Below are 18,264 nucleotides of genomic sequence, written 5' to 3'. Positions count from 1 at the left end.
ATAGCTGAGCAAAGTTTTGGACAGATAACTTCAAAAATGAGCGAGCTACATGACATTGAGCATGAAGTCACCCAGGTGTCCCACACAAATGTACCCACATGTAGCCAAGTGGCCGAATTGGTACAGTGATACATTTTGAATGAAAGAACTATATACAAAATACATAAATGCTATTCTAACCAGGCTGGGAAGACTGAATCTGCAATAGGTAAGCAGCTTGGTTTGAAGAAATCAACTGTGGGAGCAATTATTAGGAAATGGAAGACATACAAGACTACTGATAATCTCCCTCGATCTGGGGCTCCACGCAAGATCTCACCCAGTGGGGTCAAAATGATCATAAGAACGGTGAGCAAAAATCCCAGAACCACACGGGGGGACCTAGTGACTGACTTGCAGAGAGCTGGGACCAAAGTAACAAAGCCTACCATCAGTAACACACTACGCCGCCAGGGACTCAAATCCTGCAGTCCTTAGCTTAGTGATGAGCTTTGAGGGCACTATGGCTTTGAACAATGAATGGCATTCTCACATAGGTGTTCCTTTTGTCAAGGGTGTGAAAGGACAGTGTGGAGTGCAATAGAGATTGCATCATCTGCGGATCTGTTTGGGTGGTATGCAAATTGGAGTGGGTCTAGGGTTTCTGGGATAATGGTGTTGACCAGCCTTTCAAAGCGTTTCATGGCTACAGACATGAGTGCTATGGTCGGTAGTCATTTAGGCAGGTTACCTTAGTGTTCTTGGGCACAGGGACAATGGTGGTCTGCTTGAAACATGTTGGTATTACAGACTCAGACAGGGAGAGGTTGAAAATGTCAGTGAAGACACTTGCCAGTTGGTCGAAAAGCATTAAACATGTATGACAATTTAGCTAGTTAGCTTGCACTTGCTAGCTTAATTTGTCCTATTTCGCTAGCTTTCTGTTGCTAGCTAATTTGTCCTGGGATATAAACATTGAGTTGTTATTTTACCTGAAATGCAGAAGGACCTCTACTCCGACAATTAATCCACACATAAAACGGCCAACCGAATCATTTCTAGTCATCTCTCCTCCTTCCAGGCCTTTTCATCTTTGAACTTATATGGTGATCTCATCTAAACATTCGTAGTATTACCACGACAACCGGCAACAAAGTTCGTCTTTCAATCACTGTTGGGAAAATTATGATTAAATGACTGAACAAATCATTTTAAATGGAACTGTAACTAAGTAAAACTTATACTCTGTTTTATTATATCTGATTAACAATATGAGTTCATAAGAAGGGATTGTGTGACACGGACAAGGAGTAATTAAAGTTAATGAACACCATTCCAACTAGGAAGAAACGAATGGGTTGGGGACTGTGTAAACACATAAGGTCATTAGTCTATGGTTGACCCTACAGAAACTTAGCTCTGGGATTTTTAGATAAGACAGTGAGTGCATTCCTACGTTTCTGTTAATTAGAACTGTCAGCTCAGTGGTGATCGATAATGTTGAGGGGTCAAAAGTTATCTGGGAGTGTGTTAGTAAGTGTGAATGAACTTTTCACCTCACTTTGTCCCGGTCGAGAGGAGGGGATTCTGTTAAAGCAATGAAATGACGTCATGATCTGTATATAAACTGTTGCTCGTGGTTAAGTGTCAGCGCGCTCCGAGAATAAATTCTGTTACCTATTATTGAAAGACTGGTCTGCGTCTATTTTATGCAAACAAGAATATTAGAAATTCTCATAAAATAGATTAAGGGTTTTCAATTGATGAAAGCACATTGGCATAATTAAATTACAGTAACAATCACCCATGTGGATATAACCAATGAGGGGATGGCACGTGGGTTCCTGCTTCTATAAACCAATGAGGAGATGGGAGAGGCAGGACTTTCAGCACGATCTCCATCAGAAATAGGAATGACTTCTATTTTAGCCCTTGGCATCGCAGACGCTCGTTGGCACACGCGAGCAGTGTGGGTGCAATAATTGAATAACATGGATTTCTAAATTTATTTTGCAACGCTTGCGCACGTGACGTGTCCGGTCTGGTCAGCATGTGACGTGGTGTACTCCTCAATGCCATCGGAAAAATCCCGGAACATATTCCAGTCTGTGCTAGCAAAACAGTCCTTTAGCTTAGCATATTTTTCATCTGTCTAATTTTTTATTGACCGAGTCACTGGTTCTTCCTTCTTAAATATTGTCTTCTATCAGGAGCATAGAATTATGGCCAGATTTTCCAAATGGAGGGCGAGGGAGAGCTTTGTATGCTTATCTGTGTGTGGAGTAAAGGTGGTCTAGAGTGTTTTTTCCCTCTGATTGCACATTTGACATGCAGGTAGAAAATGGATTTAAGTTTCACTGCATTAAAGTGCCCGGCCACTAGGAGCACCACCTCTGGATGAGCGTTTTTCTGTTTGCTTATGGCGGGATACTGCTGATTGAGTGCGGTCTTAGTGCTAGCATCGGCCTGTGGTGGTATGTAGACAGCTACGAAAAATACAGATGAAAACTCTCTTGGAAGATAGTGTGGTCTACAGCTTATCATGAGATACTCTACCTCAGGCGAGCAAAACCTTGAGACTTCCTTAGATATCGTCCACAAGCTGTTGTTTACAAATATACATAGACCACCAACCCTTATCTTACCAGAGGCTGCTGTTCTATCCTGCTTATACAGTGTAAAACTGCCAGCTGTATGTTTTTCATGTAGTTTTTCAGCCACGACTTGGCGAAACAGAAGATATTACAATTTTTAATATCCCGTTGGTAGTCTAATCTTGCTCGTAGGTGTCACGCCCTGACCTTACCTTTTTGTCTCTATTTTGGTTTGGTCAGGGTGTGATTTGGGTGGGCATTCTATGTTCTTTTTTTCTATGGTTTTTATTTCTTTGTTTTGGCCGGGTATGGTTCTCAATCAGGGACAGCTGACTATCGTTGTCTCTGATTGGGAACCATACTTAGGTAGCTTTTTCCCACCTATGTTTTGTGGGTAGTTGTTTTCTGTTTAGTGTTCTTCACCTGACATGACTGTTTCGGTTTCGTTTATTCACCTTGTTATTTTTGTTTCAGTGTTCAGTTCAATAAAAGTCATGAACACTTACGAAGCTGCGCTTTGGTCCGATTCCTCCTCATCCAACGACGACACCCGTTACAGTAGGTCACTAATTTTATTTTCCAATGATTGCATGTTAGCCAATAGAACGGACATCTTGGGTTCTCTTGAAGTATCCCATATCTACCTCCATCAACACCCTGGCTATGATAGGATTATCAGATACACATCCTTATATAAAAAAAAACATCCCAACAAGAAACAGATACTTATCTGACTCATCATCCATTCCAATTTTTGACAATTTCCTTTTTCCTCCATTATGTCACACTGCGATTTTACATTCATCTTCAACTTTACTCAACACTGTTCGTGATTCAGACTTGGTATCCACTTCCGCCATGATCCCTGCACGTCCCTCCTACGGCGAAGGCGGTTCCTTCACGTAGGTCAAACAAAAACACTCTAATGATTGGTTGATGAATAGTGCCTCCCACAATGCAGGGGATGACTGCAAGTTCGAGCTAGTGAGGAGCAACTTCAGAAAATTGAAGTCAATTGCAGTCTAAACTTCATCACATGGTTGTTGTAAAGTTCATGCAGTCGACAAGTAGGCACAAGTCAGACAATTTTTTTCCCTGTAATGCAACACACTTTGAAAGGCGGAGACCAACGATGGTCACAGACTTAACAAAAATTATCAACTTGAATGCGCCTATTATTATAGGGAGGGGATGCAGCCAGCAAAATTATAGGCTAAATCAATTAGGGTGCACCAACCAGAGCAATAAAATGATAACAGCAGATATTATTATTATTATTATTATTGATAGGCCTATTATTACCCCCCTCATTATTACAGTCATCAATATGTCTCTGACTTTATTGTGCCTTGATTACGTTTATCAGTTTGCTGCAACTAGCGAACAAGCTGCAACAAAAGCTTAAACTGGACAGTTTTATCTCAATCTCTTCATTCAAAGACTCAATCATGGACACTCTTCCTGACAGTTGTGGCTGATTTGCGTGCTGTATTGTTGTCTCTACCTTCTTTCCCTTTGTGCTGTTGTCTGTGCCCAATAATGTTTGTACCATGTTTTGTGCTGCTTCCATGTTGTGTTGTCATGTGTTGCTGCCTTGCTATGTTGTTGTGTTTAGGTCTCTCTTTATCTAGTGCTGTGTTGTCTCTCTTGTCATGATGTGTGTTCTGTCCTATATATAATATATATATTTATACTACCGTTCAAAAGTTTGGGCTCACTTAGACATTTCCTTGTTTTTTAAAGAAAAACACTTTTTTTGTCCATTAAAATAACATCAATTTGATCAGAAATACAGTGTAGACATTGCTAATGTTGTAAATTACTATTGTAGCTGGAATATCTACATAAGCGTACAGAGGCCCATTATCAGCAACCAGAAACGGACATCTCACAAGTCCTCAACTGGCAGCTTCATTACATAGTACCCGCAAAACACCAGTCTCAAAGTCAAGGCAGAGTTGAAAGAAAAAGCCATATCTCAGACTGGCCAATAAAAAGAAAAGATTAAGATGGGCAAAAGAACACAGGCACTAGACAGAGGAACTCTGCCTAGAAGGTCAGAGTTCCTCTTACTTTTTTAAATCCCAGCCCCCGCAGGAGGTCTTGTGCCTTTTGGTAGGCCGCCATTGTAAATAAGAATTGGTTCTTTACTGATTTGCCTAGTTAAATGTAAATACATTTATGCACATGTTTTCTTGTGTTCTGAAATGTACACATAAATAAAATCCGCAACCCCCTCCCCCATCAACAGCAGCTTCAGCATAATCACGAACGTTTTCTATCATTATTCGTTTTTATACCCAGACGAAATCCAGAAAAAAATATGATTTGTAGTATAATATAAATAATTTGAAACATGACCGTCTCTAAATATATTTATTTTTATGTATTATATTTTTGCGAATCCGCTACTCTCGTTAAAAAATCGTTAAAAAAATAACTGTGTCACGGGGTTGCCCTTCAACGTAGTTATTGAGGTAGCGTAGCCGGTTACTATTCGTTGTCGAGTTCATTCATTTCATGTGTGCTGTTGCAACTAGCCAGTAAAAACACAACGTTAATTCAAGAAATATATAGATCTGCCTGTGACACTATGGCTGCTAAGCTATTGCCTGTTCTAAAGTAAGTTCTCGAGAAAGTATAGCTAACGTTAGCTAGCAAGCTGGTTAGCAAGTTAACATTTAGCTAGTTAGCTAACTGTAGTAGCTAGCTTTAATTTAGCTTTGAATTTATGTCCATTAGTCAATATCCAGCCAGCTAGCTAAACAGCACACTATCTGCTAGTTAACTAGCTAGTAACATGTAGCTAACAACAATAACTGGTTAACGTTAACTAGCAAAGATATGCCAGATAGCTAGCAAACGTTGATGCAATATGTGTGGTGGTTATCAAGTTATGAATTCACTTTTTGTATATTTAACACGTGAATGTGTTTGTACACTTTCATGCCAGGTGTAACGTTTAACAAGGCATGTTTCTCTGTCATCAAATACGTGGCACTTCGCCATCCACTTAGTTGTCTTATCTCAGTGTCATTCTTTTTCTCTCACAGGTTGGCCACTAAGGTGACTATTGCAGGAGGTGCTTTGTATGTTACCTATGATTCTGGACTATTAGGGGGAAGTGCGCAGGGCTCAGAGGTCCTTGGAAAAGCTAAAGCTGCCATTCCCCCTGCAGTGGATGAGTGGGTGAAGTATTTTGGCTTTGAGGTAAATATGCCTTTATTCTACTGTGATTTAACTGACAGCCAGAATAATGCACTATAGAGTATGAGGTGAGGGAGGATTAAACGTATATTGTTTTCGTCTAGCTTCCAGCCTTCCCAAAAATGGGATTCTCCCCTGTCGAGGCGTGGAACTCGGGTAAGAAATGGTTGGCAGCTGAGTCATAAAGGACTTTTCCAGACTTACAAGTCTAAAATTGAGCAATTTCAAGAGTTTCTGTTATTTCATTCCAGGGGTGCAGTCATCCATATCTGCTCTCTCATCGGGCCCTACAGCATTAGGTGGCTATACCAACCAAGGCTTGCAGTACCTGAAAGACCTCACCAAATGAAAAGTGACATCCTGCAACTAGCAGACATTTTAAGAACCTAATTTTTGTTTTGGATTGGTCCCTATGCAATCACAACCAAATCCTCAGGAGTAACACAACTGGTGAAAATACATCACAGCCCTCCTGTATAAGTTGCTTGCTTTGAATGCATAGCACATCAACTATAAAATGCAGTGGTACAGTAAATTCAGTGGAATTAGGCCAAGGCCAGTGTTGATTTGTGGAATGTGTAGTTGCTGATAATGCCAGAACTCAATATTTGCATTCTATTGGGATGACAGTAATTTGTCAACACAAGCAGAATACATTGCTTTATGCTACTTTGAGTTTTAAAAAAAAAACAGAATCTGGATACCACAACAAGACCTGCACCCAAAAGAAATTACATTAACTGATTGACATTTAGTGTTATGTCTTGTGTACGTTAATTGTACAATTTATTTTTTTTATCTCAAGACTGATATATTTGGCATGTTCTGACTTTGTTCTGACTTTGACCTGATTCCATATCTATCCCATCCAATACATTTTATACAGAATGTATTGTTTTGTGTATGTGTATATATTATTTAAGAGTGTAAAATAAACCTAAACATGTCTGATATGAGACCTTTGGTGGGATCTGTCTTTTTTACTGAATGTGCCGTGTACTTTAAATCAGTGTTTCCCAACTGTTTTTGCTCCACCAACTGAATTTTGCTCTGCTCGGAGTACCCCGCCATGTGCATTTTAACAGTAAGCCTATGGCAGGAATCATCAACTATACTTGTAATCGAACCCACATGCTGATGCTCCATATACTCAACTTGTCTAAAGAAGGCCAGTTGCATTGATTCTTTAATCAGAAAAACAGTTTTCAGCTGTGCTAACATAATTGCAAAAGGGTTTTCTAACGATCAATTAGCCTTTCATAATAAACTTGGATTAGCTAACACAATGTGCCATTGGACACAGGAGTGATGGTTGCTGATAAAGGGCCTCTGTATGTCTATGTAGATATGATATAAATCTGCAGTTCCCAGCTACAATAGTCATTTACAACATAAAATATGTCTACACTGTATTTCTGAACAATTTGAAGATATTTTAATGGACAATATGTGCTTTTCTTTCAAAAACAAGGACATTTATAAGGAACCCCAAATCTTTGAGCAGTAGTGTATATACAATCAAATGTATTTTTAAAGACCTTTTTACATCAGATGTCACAGTGCTATACAGAACCCCAGCCTAAAACCCTAAACAGCAATCACTACAGAAGTAGAAGCAGTGCTTTCGGAAAGTAGTAAGACCCCTTGACTTTTTCCACATTTTGTTAGGTTATAGCCTTATTCTAAAATTGTCGAAATAGTTTTTTCCCCCCTCATCAATCCGCACACAATACCCCATAATGACAAAGCAAATGCTGTTGTGAAATTTTTGCTAATTTATTACGAATACAAAACTGATATCACATTTACATAAGTATTCAGACCCTTTAATCAGTACTTTGTTGAAGCACCTTTGGCAGCGATTACAGCCTCGAGTCTTCTTGGGTATGACGCTACAATCTTGGCACACCTGAGTTTCTCATTCTACTCTGCAGATCATCTCAACCTCTGTCAGGTTTGTCACATGCATTGAATACAATTAATACCTTACAGTGAAATGCTTACAAGCCCTTAACCAACAATGCAGATAAAGTTACAAATAATTAGAGCAGCAGTAACATAATAGTGAGGCTATATACGGGGGTACTGGTACACAGTCAATTTACGGGGGCATCGGTTAGTTGAGGTAATATGTACATGTAGGTAGAGTTAAAGTGACTATGCATAGATAATAACAAAGAGTAGCAGCAGGGTAAAAGAGGAAGGGGGCAATGCAAATAGTCTGGGTAGCCATTTGATTAGATGTTCAGGAGTCTTTGGGGTATAAGCTGTTTAGAAGCCTCTTGGACCAGGATTTGGCCCTGCGGTAGCAGAGAGAACAGGCTATGACTAGGGTGGCTGGAGTCTTTGACAATTTTTAGGGCCTTCCTCTGACACTGGCTTGTATAGAGGTCCTGGATGGCAGGAAGCTTGGCCACCAGTGATGTACTTGTCCATACGCATTACCCTCTGTAGTGCATTGTGGTCGGAGGCTGAGCAGGTGCCATACCAGGCAGTGATGCAACCCGTCAGGATGCTCTCGATGGTGCAGCTGGAGAACCTTTTTGAGGACCCATGCCAAATCTTTTCAGTCTCCTGAGAGGGAACAGGTTTAGTCGTTCCCTCTTCACGACTGTCTTTAAAAAAAAAAAAAGTTTTAAATTTAAAACATGTTAAGTCAGTTAAGAACAAATCTTTATTTACAATGACGGCCTACCCCAGCTAAACCTGGACGATGCTGGGCCAATTGTGCGCCACCCTATGGGACTCTCAATCACGGCCGGATGTGATACAGCCTGGATTCGAATCAGGGATAGTAGTGATGCTTCTTGCACTGAGATGCAGTACCTTAGAACGCTGCGCCATTCAGGAGCCCAGACTGCTGCGCCACTCGGGAGTCTTGGTGTACTTGGAACATGTTAGTTTGTTGGTGATGTGGATGCCAAGATACTTGATGCTCTCAACCTGCTTCACTACAGCCCCGTCAATGAGAATGTGGGCGTGCTCAGTACTCCTTTTCCTGTAGTCCACAATCTCCTCTGTCTTGATCGCGTTGAGGGGGAAGTTGTTGTTCCTGCACCACACGGTCAGATCTTGGACCTCCTCCCTATAGGCTGTCTTGTCATTGTCGGTGATCAGGCCTACCACTGTTGTGTCATCTGCAAACTTAATAATGGTGTTGGAGTCGTGCCTGGCCGTGTTGTCATGAGTGAACAGGGAGTACAGGAGGGGACTGATTACGCACACCTGAGGGGCCCCCGTGTTGAGGATCAGCGTGGCAGATGTGTTGATACCTACCCTTACCACCTGGGGGCGGCCCATCAGGAAGTCCAGGATCCAGTTGCAGAGGGAGGTGTTTAGTCCCAGGGTCCTTAGCTTATTGATGAGCTTTGAGGGCACTATAATGTTGAACACTGAGCTGTAGTCTATGAATAGCATTCTCACATAGGTGTTCCTTTTGTCCAGGTGGGAAATGGCAGTGTGCAGTGCAATAGAGACTGCATCATCTGTGGATCTTTAGGGGGGGTATGCAAATTGGAGTGAGTCTAGGGTCTCTGGGATAATGGTGTTGATGTGAGCCATGACCAGCCTTTCAAAGCACTTCATGGCTACAGACATGAGTGCTACGGGTCGGTAGTCCTTTAGGCAGGTTACCTTAGTGTTCTTGGACACAGGGACAATGGTGGTCTGCTTGAAACATCTTGGTATTACAGACTCGGACAGGGAGAGGTTGAAAGTGTCATTGAAGACACTTGCCAGTTGGTCAGCACATGCTCAGAGTACAAGTCCTGGTAATCTGCCTGGCCCTGCGGCCTTGTGAATGTTGACCTGTTTAAAGGCCTTACATCAGCTGCGGAGAGCATGATCACACAGTCTGCGGAACAGCTGATGCCCTCATGCATGTTTGAGTGTTACTTACCTCGAAGCAAGCATAGAAGTAATTTAGCTAGTCTGGTAGGCTTGTGTCACTGGGCAGCTCTCGGCTGTGCTTTCTTTTGTAGTCTAATAGTTTGCAATCTCTGCCACATCCAACAAGCGTCGGAGCCGGTGTAGTACGATTCGATCTTAGTCCTGTATTGATGCTTTGCCTTTCTTATAAGCTTCCAGGTTAGAGTCCCGCTCCTTGAAAGCGACAGCTCTACCCTTTAGCTCAGTGCGGATGTTGCCTGTCTTGGCTGTGTGCTTAGGGTCGTTGTCTTGTTGGAAGGTGAACCTTCGCCCAAGCTTGAGGTCCTGAGTGCTCTGGAGCAGGTTTTCATTAAGGATCTCTCTGTACTTTGCTCCATTCATCTTTGCCCCAAATCCTGACTAGTCTCCCAGTCCCTGCAGCTGAAAAACATGCTTCACCATAGTGATGTTGCCAGGTATCCTCCAGACGTGGCACTTGGCATTCACGCCAAAAAAATTCAAACTTGGTTTCCTGAGACCAGAGAATCTTATTTCTCATGGTCTGAGAGTCTTTCGGCAAAGTCTTTGGCCAACTCCAAGCGGGCTGTCATGTGCCTTTTACTGAGGAGTGGCTTCCATCTTGCCACACTACCATAAAGGCCTACTTGGTGGAGTGCTGCAGAGATGGTTTTCCTTCTGGAAGGTTCTCCCATCTCCACAGAGGAACTCTAGAGTTCTGTCAGTGACCATCGGGTTCTTGGTCACCTCCCTGACCAAGGCCCTTCTCCCCCGATTGCTCAGTTTGACCAGCTCTTGGTGGTTCCAAACTTCTTCCATTTAAGAATGATGGAGACCACTGTGTTCTTAGGAACCTTCAATGCTGTGGAAATGTTTTCCCCAGATCTGTGCCTCGAAACAATCCTGTCTTGGCGCTCTACGGACAATTCCTTCGACCTCATTGCTTGGTTCTTGCTCTGACATGCACCGTCAACTTATAGACAGGCGTGGGCCTTTCCAAATCATGTCCAATCAATTGAATTTACCACAGGCAGACTCCAATCACACCATGGATGATCAATAGAATCCGGATGCACCTGAGCTCAATTTCAAGTCTCATAGCAAAGGGTCTGAATACATATGTAAATAAGATATGTTTTTTTTATTTTTCATAAATTTGTTAACATTTCCAAAAACCTGTTTTCGTGTTGTCATTATGGGGTATTGTGTGTAGATGGTGAGGAAATTGTTTTATTTAATTCATTTCAGAATACGGCTGTAGCATAACAAAATGTGGAAAAGGGGGTCTGAATACTTCCCGAAGGCACTGTACAGTATGATCACATATCTCTCTTATGTGTGGGAATACCTTGGAACAGATTTCCAAAATTAAAATCACTGGTAGCTGATTTGCTGGTATTTTTACAGCCTTATGTCTAAAATACAAAATATATGATTTTTTTTGGAAGGGAGGCTCCACTTGGGGGGACAAATAAAAACCCCTGCGGGCCGCCAGGTGGGGAACCCTGGCCTATGGTCTCATGCGTCTTCTCATGTACTCCCTGTGGAAAGGCCAAGTACCCCGAGGGGGCCTTGTACCCCTGGTTGGAAACCACTTTAAGATATGTCATAGCCTACTTAGGTAAAGTACTTGGATATGAGGTTGGGTCAGTAGTATTATTAATTACATTCTACAATGTATACTGCCTCAAAGTCCTATAGTTTGAGGGAGTGGGGGGTTTAAAAGTGTGTCCAATTTAATCACAACTGTACATCATTCTGAACCTAAATCACATCCAACGGGTGAAAAATGGCAGAGGAAAGGGATGTGCAAAAAAAAACGTTATTACTCATGACTTAACAATTACATAAATGTGTTGTTGATTGCTACAACTCCAGACCTGGGAGGAGTAAAAAAAGAAATGCACAATAACAGAAGAGTGCTCACAATCTTTTGGAGTTTCATTTTACTGTACATAGAAACACCACAACACAAATGGTGGTGATACAAGTAGCATTGAGAGGTTGGTTGTTTAGCAACAAAACCGACACGTGAACATGTGAACAATGAGCACTTGTATGGGGTCAATTTCACTCCTTATGTATTGAATTCAAAATCAAATATATCGTGAACATGAAAAATAAAGTTGAGAATGTAAACATGTTTTTGAGGACAGGTGAAATAATGGATGTTGAAATCAAAAACCAATCAATTGAAAGCAAAGTGTATAGAATTGTAAACAAAAATAAGACGGAAGCAAAACCCAAAAACTTGAAAGCAAATTATTTTAAAGCGAGAGGATAACTCTATGACAAATGGTAAAAAAATATATACATTTGAAAACGAATGCAAAAATCGTTTTCAGTTCAGCTTTCCTAGCAACCAATCCTGTTGAATACATTTTGCCTACGCTCTTGCCTGCATGTACTACCTGTTGGTTACACTACTCGCATCTTTGCTTATGTTGGCTGTTTCTTTTGCTTTCACTGCCAGTCTTTTCGATTGCGAGTTTTGAAATTATTTTTCCGCGAAGGGCGTGGTTTAAAGGGAGGTGTAGACAATGAGTCTCCATTGGTCCACTAGTTTTGGAATGACGGTTCGTCTTAACCCAATCAATGAACATGATAATTAGGTAATAGAAAAAAAGCCTGTAAGTATACGGTCTAACGTCACCTGGTTTTAGTTAACGTACTTCAAAATTGTCAGTCGCAGCTCAATAATGTACGGATATTAGAAGCATGTCTATCTAATACATTTAATGACAAACCATCTAACTACTTAGGTAAACATATGACTTACCTGTTGCATAACGTTCGGTGCAGGTGTATGGCGAACCAGTTACCAACACCTGTGCCGAACGTTGTGCAACAGGTAAGTCATATGTTTACCTAAGTAGTTAGATGGTTTGTCATTAAATGTATTAGATAGACATGCTTCTAATATCCGTAGATTATTTACCCGTGACGGACAATTTTGAAGTACGTTAACTAAAACCAGGTGACGTCAGACCGTCTACCTAAGTAGGCAATAGAAAAAAAAGCCTGTCTATCATGTTCATTGATTGGGTTAAGACGAACCGTCACTCCAAAACTAGTGAACCAATGGAGACTCATTGTCTACGCATCCCTCTAAATCCTGCCCTTCACGGAAAAATAATGCCAAAAATTGCAATCGAAAAGACTGGTAGTGAAAGCAAAGAAACAGACATCGAAAAAGATACGAGTTGTGCAACAAAAAGGTGGCACATGCAGGCAAGAGCGTAGGCAAAATGTATTCAACAGGATTGGTTGAACATTTACCCGAAAACTATTTTTGCATTAGTTTTCAAATAAATAAAAAAAAATATATATAGAATTATTATAATATATAGAATTTGTCTTAGAGTTTTTGCTCTCGCTTTAAAATTATTTGCTTAAAAGTTTTTGATGTATTTTTGTTTACAATTCTATACATTTTGCTTTCAATTGTTTGGTTTTTGAGCAACATCTATTATTTCACCAGTTCTCGAAAATATGTTAACATTCTCAACTTTATTTTTCATGTTCACATTTATTTTATTTTGAATTCAATACATATAGCGTGAAATTGACCCCATACACTTGTCCCTCAAATATAACGTTACAGAATATTAGCATAGATGTGAATCAGTCAAAACGCCTCAAAACAAGACATGGTATCAAGAACTAGATAAAACGAGCCACCTACGGATTCCAAACGTGGCAGGTTCTTGTCATTGTTGCTAGCTATCTGACCATCCAGAATCACAACACACTGTCTTCTGCCCCATTGAAGCGTGCACATCGTTTTCATGACGTCAGCTAACCCGTCTATAGATAGGCCCTGACAATTTAGTTTTTTTACAGTCACATTTTCTAGCTAAACATTTTACTAAAATTGGACTGCAAAGACTGCCACAAAATTATCTTCCAGATATATCATATTATACCTCTGCAACTGTCATAACTAATATGCTTGGTTGCATTCAAGTTATGCATGCAAATCTGACAATAAAAGGCTACATTTATACTGGCAGCCCAATTCAGTATTTTTTTCCTGCTAATTGGACTTTTCACATCAGATCCTTTCAGATCTTTTTCAGAGATAATCTGATTGGTCAAAAGACCAATTCGTGAAAAACAAGATCAGAATTGTGCTGCCTGTCTAAACACAGCCTAAGTACAATGACCCCTATGCACCATGGACTAATGTACTGTGTAAAAAGATAGACTGAATACCCTGGAGTGGTGAGTAGGACAGGAGACTGTAAATCTGAATTCTCCTAGCCAGTCCATTTGAGTTTTGGACTTCCTGGGATTACATTATGGAGTGTAACTCTCAAATCTTTAAAATAAGATTAAAAAGTGAAAACTTGTATTTTTCCTCAAGAGACCAGGCCTAAGGATTTTTTGGAAGATGTCTTTGCTGCATTTCTCTAGGTGAGATTTGTAGATGGGTTTTAAAGCTGGTGTTTCAATGGGATATTTACAATATAAAGGGAGTAATCACAACAGCATACATTTACAACACAATCTAAAGTTACAGATTAAATACTGTATGCCGTGTTATAAATGATTTATTTTCTCCATGCGTTTTACCATTATGGTTTACCATTGCTACAATATACCACTTGTTGTGGCCATGGATGTTATATTGGGGGAAATTATTGTATACTGCAGTAACTGCCAACATTGCACATATTCTCTAATACAAACCGACAATAGCAACAACCTCTTCACTCAGTCTTTGACACGTTTGTTTCTTTCAAGCATTTTTTACTTTTACTAATACTGACCAAATAGTGGCTTTAACATTAAACAGAATAAAATTGTGAGAGGTTAGCAACAACATGATCAGCCTGAAGGCACTTTATGATGCTTGTTTGTTTTCTATTGAACATCAGAATGTAGTGTAAAGTCCTGCCTCTATTCTACTCAAGCTTATCATACAGTCTGATGATGTTTTGAACAGGTCAGGTATTGTTAGGGCCAGGAGTTTTCCTGATCTGGACAAGTCATCAGGTTGTGTGGTCAAGAAAAACTCCTGGCCATATTAGGCAGTTCAAAATAGTGTTTGAACCATCACCACACAGCAGTGCTTCTCAACTCCAGTTGTCCAATAACCCCAACAGCAAACATTTTTGTTGTAGCCCTGGATAAGCACACAGATTCCAATGGTTAACTAATCATCAAGCCCTCAATGAGTTGAATCAGGTGAGGTTGTTCGGGCCAACAACAAAATGGTGTGCTGTTAGGGGTACTCGAGGACTGGAGTTGGGAGACACTGCTATACACTACTCCTAGGCCAGTGCAACCCAGTGCTATGAATCCAATGATAGCACTGTGGGTTTATCAAGGAATGATTGTCTATGAACTGACTGACAAATCAAACAAAGTTAGTTGCCTATTGATAAAGACAACAAAAAAATGTAATGATGCTTTCATGGGCATCACAGCTTACTGCATTTCACTTTCAAAGCTAACACTTTACTGAACATAACAGCTCAAACTAGTCTCTACAAAGATTCACTTATACATCATGCTCGCTGTTTGGCCATTCAAGGACCAAATATGAATGGCTACTGGGGCCAGCTTTTAGTTTTATAATATATAATTCAGTTCTGCTTTGAATAAAGCATCAGGATGTGGGAAACAATTGAAATGTGGTCATTCTTGCACTATACTGTAAGTCTGTCATAGGGCAAGGTGTACTCCTGGACTGTCCAAGATGTGAGTCTGTCATAGGGCAAGATGCACTCCTGGACTGTCCAAGATGTGAGTCTACAGTGGAGCACAACCAGGAAATGGGGTAACCAAAGAAGTGGGGAGGGTAAAAAGGTCCTTCCAAGGGTACACGTTCCCACCCTCCTCCTAGTGGCCTACAATATCATTGCTACAGTTCTGCTGTGCATATCATAGAACTAGATTCAATGTGGACTAATAGATTGCACTTTCTGAATGACAAAGCATAACTGTTAAACCCTCCAGGGCCTTTAGGTAGTTCGAGAGATAGAGAGAGGAGGATAAGTGAAAAGTAAGCGATGGAGTGAGTAAACAAGTGTCCTATGTGGTCTTGACCAGGTCGTAGACATGGATGTGAAAGTCATCGTCGTATTTGATGTAGTATACGGAGGGCTTGGCAGGGACTTGGTAGATCACCAGGCCTGTTCGCTTCACACCTTTGTCAGTAACATACTCCACCTGCTTCCCCACAAGACTCTCAGTCTCCTCGCCTGGCTTTCGGTCGGCCGGAAGCAAGTGCTTATTTTCTAGAGGGAAAAACAATGAATAATGTCAATGCTAGGGGTCTGTTCTTGAAATCTGCTTAGGGGAATTATCAAAATATATGTTATGCTTATAAGTATTCATCGATAAATATTTGTCCTTTCTACAAGAACAAACACAGCAAATACTGTAAAGTAACCCTCCTAAATCCACTATCTTATAATTGGTGTGTAAAGAATAAACAAGTTCTACTCTGTAATCAGCCTCTCTCCAGTTCTCTGTAGGGGGAAGTATCTGAACACTCTGCTGCAGGTGGAGATGATACTGAAGCTGAGAAATGGTCAATACCTGCTTCAGGTAAGATCCTGAGATCTCCCTCGGCATAGTCGTCCCACAGCTGGTACATGTATAGCACTGGGTCCTTCTCATAGGTGATGTAATACCAGTTAGTCATAATGGGAGCCCTGGAGAGGACCATGCCTCGCCACTCGTTCTTCTCTCCATCCTCCTTCTCAAAAAGGTGCTCCACTGCTTTGCCTACCAAATCCTCTGCCCCGTGAGGAACCTTGATCTTGTTGTTGACTGAGGAAGCAGATAAGTGTCATCAAGACAGAGACCAACATCGCATAACCACTGTGTCCCTGCAGTCTGATCATGCAGTAGCAGGTATGCAGTAAGAACACGTCATAACCCGTGCAAACCAAATGATGAAGTCTCTGCATTACTCAGAGCAGAGGATATGAAGCCTGATCTAAAAAAGGAGCCAAACCCATCACATTCACAACACTCACCAAGTTTATCTGTGAGAACCTGTAGATTAGACACCCTTTCGTCCTTGAATAGCTCGATGCCGTAGACACAGTCAAACCCGTCGTACTTGACCATGAATAGTGAGGGGTTGACATTGAGACGGTCCAGGACGGTGCCTTTCCATTTGCTCTGGTTGCCCTTCTCCCTCCAGGTGTGTTGTATTCTCACTCCCAGGAGACTGTTGGGGTCAGGGGTCATCACTGTGGTGTCACTCAGCTCCCCGCTACTCCGCTTTCTGGGGACACAATTTATGTATGTCATAGTTGGATATGCAAACTCATAGGATAATTTCACAAGGAAGTGTGACATATTTTACATGTTATTATGAGAGTTAAACAATTCATATTTTCTCATAAGTGAAGCCTAGTGTAGCTTACCCTGACAGTCTAGAAAGAGGAAAATTCCAAAGTGTGCATGTCATGATAACATATTTACAGAAAACAACATGTTTACACATACCTGCCCCTTTTCTTGGACATGCCTCCAAAAATTCAAATACTGCTGAGGGAAGATACAGATAGAAATGTTCAGAGATTGGGAGAAAAACAGCCATTTTCAGAAAAAAAGAGACTGAGCTGTTATGTATACAGTAGTGGTTGAGACAGACAACCAGAGCAGCCAATGGCTTAGCATGTCTGAATAACTTCCTGGTTATTTCCTTGTATGCATTGCATCCATGGAGGTCACTGCAACCAATGCAGAACAAAACTGCAGCAGTTATACATCTTTACCCCACATTTCATAATCTATAATAATTCATGTAACTAACTATTTGAAGATACACAACCGGGATCAGGAAACACAAACTCATAGACTGCAAATTGGCTATGAGAGATCAAGAGAAGTGCTATTCAACTTCAAGAAAAATACGTCAGCCAACACCACTGTATCCCACATGCATAAATGAGAGGAGTGTAGCCAATTTAAATTCGCCACAACGATTGTATCACAAATGTAACATCGTCAATGTTACTATGTGACCCAGTGCTAGCCTATCGCACACACTGCTGATGAGACATGGAAAATGCGCGCCACAAGCACTGTTTGATCGTAATAGGTTAGCAATTATTATTGTATTGATGTCAACTCCACGACATGCTGTTGTTCGGCGCACAAGCAAATGTAAATCTGTGTTAATGTCCCCGATAAATAATCTATAACAAGATGGATTCTCTCCCATAAATATCATATTACCTGTACACGAATTTCATGCCAAAACGACTAAATTCTTCCAACAGAGAAACGCACACTACCGTCAATGCAAACCTTGCGAAACCTATGGAAAATGGGAGGATACTTCCGTGGGAAAACAATAACTACAGCCCCCATAGAACCTCGAGGCGCGATGTCCGTTGATAGGTAGGTGAAAGTCAGCGCAATGAACAATGGGAATTGTTGTCATTGTGGTGGTGAACGCAGGTTTCGTTCAGGCTCGTTCTCCGAAAATGGTGGCTTTTTGACCAGACAACTTTAATATATATATATATATATATATATATTCTTTTTTTAGTCAGGTAATAGTTAACCCCTTTACATTATCTTAATGTATTTTATATTTTTACTACATTAAATACAAATAAAAAATGTA

General features: G+C 40.8%; 2 protein-coding genes across 3 annotated transcripts; one reads left to right on the top strand and one right to left on the bottom strand.

Annotated features, from left to right (window-relative positions):
- The first annotated feature begins 5,000 nt into the window (after positions 1-5,000).
- On the top strand, positions 5,001-6,736 carry LOC112266022 (MICOS complex subunit MIC13-like). Its single transcript, XM_024443787.2, has 4 exons — positions 5,001-5,195; positions 5,627-5,783; positions 5,885-5,936; positions 6,032-6,736. Exons 1-4 carry the CDS (start codon positions 5,167-5,169, stop codon positions 6,127-6,129), a joined length of 336 nt encoding a protein of 111 aa, XP_024299555.1. The 5' UTR covers positions 5,001-5,166; the 3' UTR covers positions 6,130-6,736.
- A 4,849-nt stretch (positions 6,737-11,585) lies between these two features.
- LOC112229746 (spindlin-Z) lies at positions 11,586-17,987 on the bottom strand. 2 transcript variants are annotated; one of them, XM_024395877.2, is made up of 5 exons: positions 17,871-17,987; positions 17,136-17,174; positions 16,658-16,911; positions 16,215-16,448; positions 11,586-15,910 (listed from the first exon to the last, which is right to left on the bottom strand). In XM_024395877.2, the coding sequence occupies exons 2-5, from the start codon at positions 17,153-17,155 to the stop codon at positions 15,705-15,707; spliced, it is 714 nt and encodes a 237-aa protein (XP_024251645.1). In that variant the 5' UTR covers positions 17,156-17,174; positions 17,871-17,987; the 3' UTR covers positions 11,586-15,704. The 2 variants fall into 2 exon arrangements, with proteins under 2 accessions (XP_024251645.1, XP_024251563.1); XM_024395795.2 differs by having other exon boundaries at positions 17,136-17,177; positions 17,871-17,986.
- Between the last annotated feature and the right edge of the window lie 277 nt (positions 17,988-18,264).

This window comes from Oncorhynchus tshawytscha, linkage group LG01 (genome assembly GCF_018296145.1).
Source record: "Oncorhynchus tshawytscha isolate Ot180627B linkage group LG01, Otsh_v2.0, whole genome shotgun sequence".
Taxonomy (NCBI): Eukaryota; Metazoa; Chordata; class Actinopteri; order Salmoniformes; family Salmonidae; genus Oncorhynchus; species Oncorhynchus tshawytscha.
Note: the sequence above shows the minus strand (reverse complement) of the source record. Positions and strands in the feature narration are given on the sequence as shown.

What these genes read in the sequence shown, in the direction of transcription:
- LOC112229746 (XM_024395877.2), bottom strand. Translation starts at nt 17,155, where the DNA reads ATGTCCAAGAAAAGGGGCAG. An exon ending in ATGTCCAAGAAAAGGGGCAG is followed by an intron (nt 16,912 to 17,135) that starts GTATGTGTAAAC and finishes TTGTGTCCCCAG; the next exon opens with AAAGCGGAGTAGCGGGGAGC. An exon ending in GGTTCTCACAGATAAACTTG is followed by an intron (nt 16,449 to 16,657) that starts GTGAGTGTTGTG and finishes CTGCTTCCTCAG; the next exon opens with TCAACAACAAGATCAAGGTT.
- LOC112266022 (XM_024443787.2), top strand. Translation starts at nt 5,167, where the DNA reads ATGGCTGCTAAGCTATTGCCTGTTCTAAA. An exon ending in AAGCTATTGCCTGTTCTAAA is followed by an intron (nt 5,196 to 5,626) that starts GTAAGTTCTCGA and finishes TTTCTCTCACAG; the next exon opens with GTTGGCCACTAAGGTGACTA. An exon ending in TGTCGAGGCGTGGAACTCGG is followed by an intron (nt 5,937 to 6,031) that starts GTAAGAAATGGT and finishes ATTTCATTCCAG; the next exon opens with GGGTGCAGTCATCCATATCT.